The following is a 13,396-nucleotide window of genomic DNA, read 5'->3' as shown; positions in this document are numbered from 1 at the left end:
CTGGCAGTGCCAGCACAGGGGGAACGCTCTGGGCCGCGAGGGCGACCCCGTAAATGTGGCCATGGGAACACAGCCCCAAAGGCGTGCAGCCCCACAGGTGCAAAATGTCTCAAATCAGAGGACACTGGGATGCTTTGGATTGAAAGGAACCTTAAAGCCCATCCCATCCCATCTCCTGCCATGGGCAGGGACACCTCCCACTGTCCCAGGCTAATCCAAGCCCCATCCAGCCTGGCCTTGGGCACTGCCAGGGATCCAGGGGCAGCCACAGCTGCTCTGGGCACCCTGTGCCAGGGCCTGCCCACCCTCCCAGCCAGCAATTCCCAGTTCCCAATCTCCCACCTGTGCCTGCCCTCTGGCAGGGGAAGCCATTGCCTGTGTGCTGTCCCTGCATGCCTTGTCCCCAGCCCCTGTGCAGCTCTCCTGGAGCCCCTTGAGGCCCTGGCAGGGGCTCTGAGCTCTCCCTGGAGCCTTCTCTTGTGCAGCTGAACAGCCCCAGCTGTGCCAGGCTGGCTCCAGAGCAGAGGGGCTCCAGCCCTGGCAGCAGCTCCGGGGCCTCCTCTGGGCTGGCTCCAGCAGCTCCACGTCCTTGTGCTGTTGGAGCCAGGGCTGGGGCAGCTCTGCAGGTGGGCTCTCAGCTGAGCACAGGGGCACAGGGGCAGAATCCCCCCTGCCCTGCTGCCCACGCTGGGGGATCAGCCCCGGGCAGGGGGGTTCAGGCTGGGGCAGGTCCAGCTCTCACCCACAGCACCCCCAGCTCCTTCTCCCGGGGCTGCTCCCTCTGCTCATCCCCAGCCTGGGTGGATCCCGGGGGCTGCCCTGGCCCGGGCGCAGCTCCAGCCCCGGCCTTTCCCGACGGGGCCAGTTCCAAGGAGCGATTCCCCGCTCCCTCCGCTCCCTCCGCTCCCGCAGCGCGGCCCGTCCCTGCCGGCCCCGCCCCCGCCGCCGCCGGCCCCGCTGACGCCGCCCGGGGAGGTAAGGCCGGAGCGGGCGGGCACCGGGCCCTGGCCGCAACCGGGAGCGGGCCGGGGGGCTGGGGCGGGTCGGGAGCGCGGCCAGGCCCCGATAGCCCATCCTCGTGTCCCCGTGTCCCCGCCTGACCCCACAGAGTGCCCCGCACGCCCCGAGCCCGGGCCGGGAAGCGCGGGCGGAGCCGGGGGCGGCTGAGGGGAGCTCGGTCCGGCGGTGCCTGGAGAGGCTCCGGGAGAGCTCAGAGCCCCTGCCAGGGCCTCAAGGGGCTCCGGGAGAGCTGCACAGGGACTGGGGACAAGGCCTGCAGGGACAGCACACAGGCAATGGCTTCCACTGCCAGAGGGCAGGGACAGGTGGGAGATTGGGAACTGGGAATTGCGGGCAGGCCCCGGCCCAGGAAAGGTGTCCCTGCCGTGGCAGGGAGGTTGGAATGCAAGTATTTTCAAGGTTCCTTCCAACCCAAAGCATTCAATTATTGTATGATTCCATGATTTTACACAGAGGAAAAGGAAATTGCAAACACTCGCATTTGCAAAGCGTTTGTTTCCACATTTTGGTTTGAGGTGGACATGAATGGTGGCTCCCCCCGAGCCCCCAAGGTCAGGCTGCACCGTGGCGTGCTTGGGAGGACCCTGCTAGCCCTCCTGGCAAGAGAGTGCTTTCTTTTGGGATTCCAGAATCCTGGAATGGTTTGGGTTGGAGGGACCTCAAAGCCCATCCAGTGCCACCCCTGCCACGGGCAGGGACACCTCCCACTGTCCCAGGCTGCTCCAAGCTCTGTCCAGCCTGGCCTGGGACACTTCCAGGGATGCAGGGGCAGCCACAGCTGCTCTGGGCACCCTGGGCCAGGGCCTGCCCGCCCTCCCAGGGGAGAAAAACTGGAATGTTGTGGGAGCGCCTCTAAAAACTACTGAACTCGAGGAATTACTTTGAAAGATAGCTGAAAATGTTAACGCAGCTGGAGTTTTAAATTCTTCTGAAAAGAAGGCAGGGGCAAATTCTGGGAAGGCTAGGGCTGGAGGAAGCCCACTCCATGAGGTGAGAGGGCAGTGGGTTGTCCATGTGGGCACTGCTGTCCAAAGGCTGTCCGGCCCTGCAGAGCGGCCAGGCTCCTCATCCAGGCACTATCGCAGGTATTTGGGGTGAAACAGGTGTCCCTGGCCTGTGCTCTCGGGTCACCCCTGCCTCTCGTGGGCTCTGGAGTTGCTCTGGGGGGAGTTCCCAGGCTCCCATCTCCAGGCTGCCAGCTCCTGAACTCCGGGAATGGCGTTTAAATGTCAGCAGAGACTGTTCGCTGAAACTCATCCTGAAGAGCTCCTAGAGGGAAGGCTCACGCAGGAAAGCTCAACATTTAAACAGAGATCAGAGGAAACAAATAATGGTGGGGTTAGGGCTTAGGGCTGTTCCAACTGGATAGGGCTGTTTTCTCTGGCAATCCACACAGGCCTTGTGCTCGGGCTGTGCGTTTGCAATCTGCCAGCGACATAAGAAGGAAATCTCTGCTTGTGAATAACGTGTTGTCTGAAAGTCATATCCTGCCCTAGGCAGGTTTTACTTTGATGTTTTAAGGGAAAGGGAGTTTTATCCTCACACTGAACTGTGGAGGATGCCTTCACTACAAACAAAAATGTTTGTTGGTTTCCCTGCATAAATACATCGAATCACAGAACACCCTGAGCTGGAAGGGACCCCCACGGATCACCCAGCCCAGCTCCTGCCCCACACAGACCCCCAACAATCCCACCCTGTGCATCCCTGGCAGCGCTGTCCAAAGGCTCCTGGAGCTCTGGCAGCCTCGGGGCCCTGCCCATTCCCTGGGGAGCCTGGGCAGTGCCAGCACCCTCTGGGGAAGAGCCTTTCCCAAAATCCAGCCTGACCTTCCCTGGCCCAGCTCCAGCCGTGCCCGGGTGTGTCCCTGTCACAGCAAGTGTCCCCCGCAGCTGCGGTCTGTGTGACAGATCTGTGTGACAGGTTTGTGTGACAGGGTCTGTGTGACAGATCTGTGTGACAGGGTCCGTGTGACAGGTCTGTGTAACAGATCTGTGTGACAGGGTCCGTGTGACAGATCTGTGTGACAGGTCTGTGTGACAGGGTGTGTGTGACAGGGTGTGTGTGACAGGGTGTGTGTGACAGATCTGTGTGACAGGGTCTGTGTAACAGGGTGTGTGTGACAGGGTGTGTGTGACAGGGTCTGTGTGACAGGGTCCGTGTGACAGGTCTGTGTGACAGGTCTGTGTCACAGGGTCTGTGTGACAGATCTGTGTGACAGGTCTGTGTGACAGGTCTGTGTGACAGGGTCTGTGTGACAGGGTGTGTGTGACAGGTCTGTGTGACAGGGTCTGTGTGACAGGTCTGTGTCACAGGGTCTGTGTGACAGGGTCTGTGTGACAGGTCTGTGTCACAGGGTCTGTGTCACAGGGTCTGTGTGACAGGGTCTGTGTGACAGGTCCGTGTGACAGGTCTGTGTGACAGGTCTGAGTCACAGGGTCTGTGTGACAGGGTCTGTGTGACAGGTCCGTGTGACAGGTCTGTGTGACAGGTCTGTGTGACAGGGTCTGTGTGACAGGTCCGTGTGACAGGTCTGTGTGACAGGGTCTGTGTGACAGGTCTGTGTGACAGGGTCTGTGTGACAGGTCTGTGTGACAGGTCTGAGTCACAGGGTCTGTGTGACAGGGTCTGTGTGACAGGTCTGTGTCACAGGGTCTGTGTCACAGGGTGTGTGTGACAGGTCTGTGTGACAGGGTCTGTGTCACAGGGTCTGTGTCACAGGGTGTGTGTGACAGGTCTGTGTGACAGGGTGTGTGTGACAGGTCTGTGTGACAGGGTCTGTGTGACAGGGTCCGTGTGACAGGTCTGTGTGACAGGTCTGTGTCACAGGGTCTGTGTGACAGATCTGTGTGACAGGTCTGTGTGACAGGTCTGTGTGACAGGGTCTGTGTGACAGGTCCGTGTGACAGGTCTGTGTGACAGGTCTGTGTCACAGGGTCTGTGTGACAGATCTGTGTGACAGGTCTGTGTGACAGGGTCTGTGTGACAGGGTTGTGTGTGACAGGTCTGTGTGACAGGGTCTGTGTGACAGGTCTGTGTGACAGGTCTGTGTGACAGGGTCTGTGTGACAGGTCTGTGTGACAGGTCTGTGTGACAGGGTCTGTGTGACAGGTCTGTGTGACAGGTCTGTGTGACAGGGTGTGTGTGACAGGTCTGTGTGACAGGGTCTGTGTGACAGTTCCGTGTGACAGGTCTGTGTGACAGGTCTGTGTGACAGGGTCTGTGTGACAGGTCCGTGTGACAGGTCTGTGTGACAGGTCTGTGTGACAGGGTCTGTGTGACAGGTCCGTGTGACAGGTCTGTGTCACAGGGTCTGTGTGACAGGTCTGTGTGACAGGGTCTGTGTGACAGGGTGTGTGTGACAGATCTGTGTGACAGGGTCTGTGTGACAGGTCTGTGTGACAGGTCTGTGTGACAGGGTGTGTGTGACAGGTCTGTGTGACAGGGTCTGTGTGACAGGGTCTGTGGGACAGGTCTGAGTCACAGGGTCTGTGTGACAGGGTCTGTGTGACAGGTCTGTGTGACAGGGTGTGTGTGACAGGTCTGTGTGACAGGTCCGTGGACAGGTCTGTGTGACAGGTCTGTGTGACAGGTCTGTGTGACAGGGTCTGTGTGACAGGTCTGTGTGACAGGGTCTGTGTGACAGGGTCTGTGTGACAGGTCTGTGTGACAGGGTCTGTGTGACAGGGTCTGTGTGACAGGTCTGTGTGACAGGGTCTGTGTGACAGGGTGTGTGTGACAGGTTTGTGTGACAGGGTGTGTGTGACAGGGTCTGTGTGACAGGTCTGTGTGACAGGTCTGTGTGACAGGTTTGTGTGACAGGTCTGTGTGACAGATCTGTGTGACAGGGTCTGTGTGACAGGTCCGTGTGACAGGGTGTGTGTGACAGGTCTGTGTGACAGGTCTGTGTGACAGGTCTGTGTGACAGGTCTGTGTGACAGGTCCGTGTGACAGGTCTGTGTGACAGGTCCGTGTGACAGGTCTGTGTGACAGGTCTGTGTGACAGGGTCTGTCTGACAGGGTCTGTGTGACAGGGTCTGTGTGACAGGTCTGTGTCACAGGGTCTGTGTGACAGGTCTGTGTGACAGGGTGTGTGTGACAGGTTTGTGTGACAGGTCCGTGTGACAGGTCTGTGTGACAGGGTCTGTGTGACAGGTCTGTGTGACAGGTCCGTGTGACAGGTCTGTGTGACAGGTTTGTGTGACAGGTCTGTGTGACAGGGTCTGTGTGACAGGTCCGTGTGACAGGTCTGTGTGACAGGTCTGTGTCACAGGGTCTGTGTGACAGGGTCTGTGTGACAGATCTGTGTGACAGGTCTGTGTGACAGGTCTGTGTGACAGGGTCTGTGTGACAGGGTCTGTGTGACAGTTCCGTGTGACAGGTCTGTGTGACAGGGTCTGTGTGACAGGTCTGTGTGACAGTTCCGTGTGACAGGTCTGTGTGACAGGGTCTGTGTGACAGTTCCGTGTGACAGGTCTGTGTGACAGGGTCTGTGTGACAGGTCTGTGTGACAGGTCTGTGTGACAGTTCCGTGTGACAGGTCTGTGTGACAGGGTCTGTGTGACAGGGTCTGTGTGACAGTTCCGTGTGACAGGTCTGTGTGACAGGGTCTGTGTGACAGGGTCTGTGTGACAGGTCTGTGTGACAGTTCCGTGTGACAGGTCTGTGTGACAGGTCTGTGTGACAGGGTCCGTGTGACAGGTCTGTGTGACAGGGTCTGTGTGACAGGTCTGTGTGACAGTTCCGTGTGACAGGTCTGTGTGACAGGGTGTGTGTGACAGGTCTGTGTGACAGGTTTGTGTGACAGGTCTGTGTGACAGGGTCTGTGTGACAGGGTCTGTGTGACAGGTCTGTGTGACAGGTCTGTGTGACAGGTCCGTGTCACAGGTCTGTGTCACATGGTCTGTGTGACAGGTCCGTGTGACAGGTCGGAGTCACAGGGTCTGTGTCACAGGGTCTGTGTGACAGGGTGTGTGTGACAGGGTCTGTGTGACAGGTCCGTGTGACAGGGTCTGTGTGACAGGTCTGTGTGACAGGTCTGTGTGACAGTTCCGTGTGACAGGTCTGTGTGACAGGGTCTGTGTGACAGGGTCTGTGTGACAGGGTGTGTGTGACAGGTCTGTGTGACAGGTCTGTGTGACAGGGTCTGTGTGACAGGGTCTGTGTGACAGTTCCGTGTGACAGGGTCTGTGTGACAGGTCCGTGTGACAGGGTCTGTGTGACAGGGTCTGTGTGACAGGTCTGTGTGACAGGGTCTGTGTGACAGGGTCTGTGTGACAGTTCCGTGTGACAGGGTCTGTGTGACAGGTCTGTGTGACAGGGTCTGTGTGACAGGGTCTGTGTGACAGGTCTGTGTGACAGTTCCGTGTGACAGGTCTGTGTGACAGGTTTGTGTGACAGGGTCTGTGTGACAGGTCTGTGTGACAGGGTCTGTGTGACAGGGTCTGTGTGGCAGGTCCGTGTGACAGGGTGTGTGTGACAGGGTCTGTGTGACAGGGTCTGTGTGACAGGGTCTGTGTGATAGGTCTGTGTCACAGGGTCCGTGTGGCAGGTCCGTGTGACAGGGTGTGTGTGACAGGGTCTGTGTGACAGATCTGTGTGACAGGTCCGTGTGACAGGGTGTGTGTGACAGGGTCTGTGTGACAGATCTGTGTGACAGGGTCCGTGTGACAGGGTCTGTGTGACAGGGTCTGTGTGACAGGATCTGTGTCACAGGGTCCGTGTGGCAGGTCCGTGTCACAGGTCCGTGTGACAGGGTCCGTGTGACAGGGTCCGTGTCACAGGTTCCCTGTAACAGGGTCCGTGTGGCAGGTCCGTGTGGCAGGTCCGTGTCACAGGGTCCGTGTCACAAGTCCCTGTAACATGGTCCGTGTGGCAGGTCCCTGTGGCAGGTCCGTGTCACAGGTCCGTGTCACAGGGTCCGTGTCACAAGTCCCTGTAACAGGGTCCGTGTGGCAGGTCCGTGTCGCCGGGATGTCTCTGGAGCTCACCTTCCTGGGCACGGGCTCCGCCTTCCCGAGCCCGGGCCGCGGGGCCGCGGCGCTGCTGCTGCGCCGGGAGGGGCAGTGCTGGCTCTTCGACTGCGGCGAGGGGACGCAGACGCAGCTCATGAGGAGCCGCCTCCGAGCAGGTGCGTGCCCTTCGCGTGGGGCGGCGAGAGGTTCGGGGAGGGCCGAGCGAGGGGCGCTGTCCCCGCCCGCGGGGCTGCCGGGGGCGAAGCTGCCCAACCTGCCCGGCATTCATCCATCTCTGACCGCCCCTCGGCGGAGAGCTGCCTCCCACGGGCAAGCCGAGTTCGTCGTCGGGCTTGGCAACGTCAAACGCGGCCCGCGGAGCAGCTTGGAACAGGAACGGTTTGTTTGTTGTTTGTCTGGAGGCAGCTCTAGACAGACCTGCGGTGAGCCTCCCTGTGGGTAAATGTCTCTTTTCAAGCCAGGCTGTGTGTATGGGGGGTAACTTTTAACTTTTGCCAAATAAATCAGAAATAAAGCTCACCTCACTGTCACCGTGCTTCCGCAGTCCTCAGTGGCAGGAGCTGACTTCTGTCTCCCAAGGAATGAAGATGAGCTGTCAGTTACAAACTGAAAGACAAGCTCCTGCTCCTCCAAAACCTATCAGGGAATTTAATGACAGTTAGATGGAGCAATTTCTATGAAATCGTTTACCGAGTTCATCTTAAAACAAAAGGAGGGGTTTCTGTCGTTCCCGTGGCTCGGTCCCAGCAGGTGCTGGAGGAAATGCCTGGCTGTGTGGAAGTGGGAGCTCAGCAGAGGAGACAGAGGCAGCCTGGTTGAAGGACGTGTGTCTGCACCGAGGGAGCGTTCTGGGCTCTTCTGGCCCAGCAAGGGCAGGACCCAGCTGGGGCGAGACAGCCCAGGCACGAAAGAAAGCCCAGACATTTACAGAGCGATTTTTTTTTCCTCTTGTTTTAAACAAACCAGTCAGCAGTGGTGGGGTTCTTGCCTCTTAAAAAACTCTGAAATCAAAACTGCATGCTGGTTTGGTTTTGGTTTATTTTTGATTTTTGTTAATTTCATGGGCTCTAGTCAAAAGGAGGAGCAATGCAAATTCCTCATTGCGTTCCTCGTTAGTTTTCCTGTAAGATTTAAGCTCAAATGCTTCCCAGCACTTCTTTGCGTTTCACATGGCAGATGTCACCAGCCAGGCCCGTTCCCTGCTTGTAGAATGCTTGGCTTAGAAGGAGCTAAACCTTGAATCTCTGCAGCCTTTTCTTGGCGTCTCAGGCCAAAACCTTCCTGGTGTTGCAGGGATGGGGGAAGAAATACCTTTCGGTTTGGGATTTGTTTGTTAAGCACTGGTTTTAATTTCCCTCCTCGCTTATTTCAAACATCTTGCCGAACAGCGGATCATTCCTGAGTTGTTGCATTGTTTATTTTCCTGGCTTTGCCTTTTCCTGTTCTATTCAACAGCCAGAATTACCAAGATTTTCATCACTCACCTTCACGGCGACCACATTTTTGGACTTCCTGGGCTGCTGTGCACGCTCAGCCTCCAGAGCAGCCCCGAGGCCAGCAAAGCGCCCATCGATATTTACGGGCCCCTGGGGCTGCGGAGCTTCCTCTGGAGGAGCCTGGAGCTGTCCCACTCCCAGCTCCTCTTCCCCTACGCCGTCCACGAGCTGGTCCCCACGCGGGACCAGTGCCCCCCAGAAGAATTTAGGGACTTCTCTGGCTTGGACCGAGGCGAGGCGCTTCCCCAGGCGCCTCCAGGGAGAGTTCTGCACCTGGATCCAGGAGAAGACTCCTACTTGCTGCTGGAGGATGAGCAGCTGGTTGTGAGAGCGTTCCGCCTCTTCCACCGCGTGCCCTCCTTCGGCTTCGTGCTGGAAGAGAAGCCCCGGCCTGGGAAGCTCAATGTGCAGAAGCTGAAAGACCTTGGTAGCTACTTTGACTTATTTTTCCTCTTTTTACCTCTTTTACGACCACCTTCCTACGTGTTCTAGCAAGTCAGAGCTGCTGTCTCTCTCTGTAGCCAGTTTTAACTCAATTTTCCGTTTTCTGTCAAAGACATCTGACAGAAATTGCCTGGCACCTGGCCCCCAGGCAGCACCCTGGACCGGTGTGTAACACGGGTGCCAGGGAATATCACAGACCATTTTCATGCTGGGGACAGCTGACAGCTTCAGCTGCCAGAGTTTGAACAGCTCAGTGCGGCTTTCAGGAAAACGCACGGCCAGCGTACCTGCGTGATTTTCTTTACTTTAATAGGAGCAATACAACTGGGGTTTTTCTCTATAGTTTCCCTGAGCAGTTTCCCTGTGGCTGCCCCATCCCTGGAAGTGCCCAAGCCCAGGCTGGAGCACCCTGGGACAGTGGAAGGCGTCCCTGCCCACGGCAGGATGAACTTTGATCCTTCAAACCCGCTTCCTGCTAATGTTACAAGCTCTTAATTCGTACCAAAAAAAAAAAAAAAAAAAAATCTGAAATACGAATCGATTTTCGTACTGAGGCTGTGCTTTTTTTCCAGCGAGTCAGCTTTCTGTCCAGCACACCTCGAGCAGTGCTCCTTAGAGCGGACGCTGCTATAATGAGGTGATTCGTGCAGCACTTAGGGGCTGTTTACCTTTACCTGCCAGGAGTCCAGCCAGGCCCCTTGTACGGGAAGCTGAAGAGCGGCGCCGCCGTCGTCCTGGAGAGCGGAGCGACGCTGCGTCCCGGGGACGTGCTGGGAGCGCCCGTTCCCGGCAGGAAGGTCTGCGTCCTGGGCGACTGCTCGGGGCCCGTGGGGCCGGGGGCCGAGCGGCTGTGCCGGGGGGCAGACGTGCTGGTGCACGAGGCCACGCTGGGGGACGAGCTGCGGGACGCGGCGCGGGAGCGCGGGCACAGCACCCCCGCCGCGGCCGCGCGCGTTCGCCCGGGGCTGCGGCGCCAAGAGGCTGGTGCTGACCCACTTCAGCCAGCGGTACCGGCCCGCCGAGCACGGCCGCGGACACCTCGGAGAGCTCCAGAGGCAGGCCGAGGCCCTGCTGGCTGGCCAGGAGGTGACGCTGGCCGAGGACTTCATGACCATCGAGGTCCCACTGAAACAGTGAAAGACGAGGACTTCATAATGAGATCCCACTGAAACAGTGAAAAACGAGGACTTCATAAGGACATCCCAATGAAACAGTGAAAAACGAGGACTTCATAAGGACATCCCAGTGAAACAGTGAAAGACGAGGACTTTGTGACCACAGAGATCCCAATGAAACAGTGAAAGACAAGGACTTTGTGACCACAGAGATCCCAATGAAACAGTGAAAAACAAGCACTTCATAAGGACATCCCAATGAAACAGTGAAAAATGAGGACTTTGAGACCACAGAGATCCCACTGAAACAGTGAAAAATGAGGACTTTGTGACCACAGGGATCCCACTGAAACAGTGAAAAACAAGGACTTCCTAATGAGATCCCAATGAAACAGTGAAAGACGAGGACTTCATAAGGACATCCCAATGAAACAGTGAAAAAGAAGGACTTTGAGACCACAGAGATCCCAATGAAACAGTGAAAAACGAGGACTTTGAGACCACAGAGATCCCAATGAAACAGTGAAAGACGAGCACTTCATAAGGACATCTCAATGAAACAGCGAAAAACGAGGACTTCCTAATGAGATCCCACTGAAGCAGTGAAAGAAGAGGACTTCATAAGGACATCGCAATGAAGCAGTGAAAAACAAGGACTTCCTAATGAGATTCCAGTGAAAAAGTGAAAAACGAGGATTTTGTGACCGCAGAGATCCCAATGAAACAGTGAAAAACAAGGACTTCATAAACAAGATCCCGATTTTTGTCCTATATTTGAAAGTGAAATAACAATAACAATAACAACAACAATAATAATAACAATAATAACAATAAAAATAGTAATTTTTTTCCCCACTGAAGGCTCCTACGGAAGGTTTACTCAGTATTGCTCAGGGCTGGCAGTGGAGCGGTGGGGACGGCGGTGCCGGCAGGCTGAGCTGTGCGGGGGCGCAGGGGGCAGGTGGGGTGGTGCCCACTGAGGTTAACAGCAGCGCCTTCGTGCCCCGGTCAGCTCTGTGGAACTGCAGACGGGAGGGACGGAGCTGTGCTGCCTCTGTCAAGCCAGAGGAATCCACAAGGGATGGATGTGAGTTTGCGGGCCCCAGGTTGGGAAACTCCCTGGGGGCTTCCCTGGCAGGGGAGACCCTCCTGGAGCAGCTCTGTGTCAGGAACCCAGAGACACATTGGGCTTTTTCGGTCTTGAGCTTCTGTTTATTGTTATCTTATCAAAACCGCAGCACGCTGTCTGCACCAGACTCTGCGTGCAGGAAAAACAGCACAAAAATGGCCAACAATCTCTTGTTGCAAGGCCTTTTAAGTGTAATCAAAACCTAAGCCACACAATTAAGAAGTGACACCTAAATTATTTTCCTTTCTAACCCAATGACTGACCCCCAAAGACCCGTAGTGCGGATTTTCCCACCCAGTTACAAGATACCACCCAAACCCAAGAAGAAGGAAGAAGAAAGGAACTTGAGACAACACCCTGTACCCTCCACCTTGAACCCATCTAGAACATCCTAAAAATCCCAAAACCTAAATTCCTCACCCATGTGACACACTACACTGCTCTCCACAATCCATTTCACACTTGTGTGGTTTCTGGTTTACCTTGAGGCTTTGGAAGTTTTCTCCATGGACGAGGGTCAGGGTCAGCATTCCCCTGAGGAGTCAGGACACCCCAGGGCAGACAGAGGAATATTCCCGGTGCCCTGTGTTCCCACAGGTGGGCGCTGAGCCTCCCCAGAGCACGGGCAGCTCCAGCCTCGGGGGGCTTCCCCTGGGGCACGGAGGATTCCTGGGCGCAGCGCTGCCCCATCAGCCTCCGTGCGCCCCTCTGAGGGCTCTGTGCACGGCATTTCGGGTGCGCTGCCCCCGAGAATCCTCGGGACAACGTCCCTGCCAGCCCCACGCACAGCGTTTTGAGGCCCGATTTCTGCACAGGGGGACACTGACATGAGCAAAGCTCCTGAGAGCTCTGCCGAGTTGCTGTGCTCAAGTGCAGGAGCTCGTCTCGTTCCCCACCTGCATTTGAGGTTTTCTCAGAAATAAGTAGAGTTTAGGCTTCCTGTCAGAAGTTGATTACTCCTGACAATTCGGTCCATTCGAAGCTCTGGAGCACCAGCACTGCATTTTCACCCCCAGCGAACTTCCAGCTTCGCCCTGGAAGCCTCTAGGCAGGTGGCAAGTACTCTTCATTGAACTGTCCCTCCAAATGCATTTTAAAGGATAAATTACCCTGACGGAGGCATGTTTGTGTCTGCAGAAATGCCCCTGTGGGGGAATTTCACCTGCACACGCTCAGTCTGTTTCTGCAGTGACTTTATTCCGTCCGTTAAGGGACACGCAGACCCTGCTTTTATCTCCTGTCCTCCCCACCTCAAACTAGAAGCTGGGGTCTCCCAGATTTTAGCTGAATTTGCAGATCTGAAGGTGTGAGGAATTTTGAATTGAGACGACACTTTTGAATCATTTTTGATGGTGCGGTTTAATGTTTTTATCTTTTACATAAGTAAGAAAGGTGAGTTCAGCTCACATCTTCATAGTGTAGCTCAGAAGGTCACCAGACTTCTAGTTACAAACCTTTTAAATATTTATTAACTAATAAAACACCATCAACAAGAACTTAACCTTTGAATATTTTATCTTGTAGATTTACGCTACAGTGTAAGTTTTATTAGTTAATTATAACACACAAACTTACAGTACTGTATTTTAAATTTCTTGATTGCTTTTATAACTACTTTTATTTTTTCTATATCTTAAGTTTTAAAACCCTAATCTTTACTTTACTTAATGTGGCTCTACTTTAAACTATAAATCCACATTCTAACACTTAAGTTTAGAAATCTTTTCCAAAATCTCAAATCAAATCCTGTGTTTAATTCTAAACTTTTAACTTACAAACCCGAAATCCTTAAAGTTTTCTTACATTTCGAATTCCAACACGAAGCAACACCAGCACTCTTGAAAAGCCTTCCCTGAGTTTCCCCTGGGAGCTGCAGAGCTGGAAACGCTCAAAGCCAGGCGTGAGTGCAGCACCCGTGCTGGTACTCCTGCGGCTGAAATGCAGCCAAGCCTCAGGGAGAAGGAGAAGGGGTGAGGTTCCCTGGAGTCCGGCTGCGTGTCTGGAGCAAGATGAATTCCAGGGCTATCCCCGTCCTTCACGCAGACTCCGTCTTGCCCGTGCTTTCGGTAAGTCAGAGCTGAATCACACCAACATCCGTGTTTTCCCTTCAAACGTGCCTCAGATGTTGGAGGGATTCTTTGATTTCTTGAGACAATAAAGCTGGGGAGAGTCGCAGACTCGAAGAGGCTGAAACTCACTGATCCCTCCGTTTTTCTC

General features: G+C 55.3%; 2 protein-coding genes across 2 annotated transcripts in view; both read left to right on the top strand.

Moving 5' to 3' along the window:
* ME2 (malic enzyme 2) overlaps positions 1 to 2,880 on the top strand; it is a 42,639-nt gene extending 39,759 nt beyond the window's left edge. The window contains exon 17 of the transcript XR_008441285.1: positions 2,870 to 2,880. The gene's annotated coding sequence lies outside the window, so the exon portion shown is untranslated. The remainder of the gene's footprint in view (positions 1 to 2,869) is intronic.
* Positions 2,881 to 6,970: 4,090 nt separating this feature from the next.
* Positions 6,971 to 10,905, top strand: ELAC1 (elaC ribonuclease Z 1). Its single transcript, XM_054004372.1, is given in 4 exon segments — positions 6,971 to 7,150; positions 8,451 to 8,918; positions 9,617 to 9,885; positions 9,887 to 10,905. Coding segments are annotated over 4 exon segments (1,080 nt in total). The 5' UTR covers positions 6,971 to 6,993; the 3' UTR covers positions 10,073 to 10,905.
* The last annotated feature ends 2,491 nt before the right edge of the window (positions 10,906 to 13,396 follow it).

The sequence above is a fragment of the Vidua macroura genome, chromosome Z, assembly GCF_024509145.1.
Source record: "Vidua macroura isolate BioBank_ID:100142 chromosome Z, ASM2450914v1, whole genome shotgun sequence".
Lineage (NCBI taxonomy): Eukaryota > Metazoa > Chordata > Aves > Passeriformes > Viduidae > Vidua > Vidua macroura.
The sequence above is the reverse complement of the archived record's forward strand: the minus strand, read 5'-3'. Positions and strand labels throughout refer to the sequence as shown.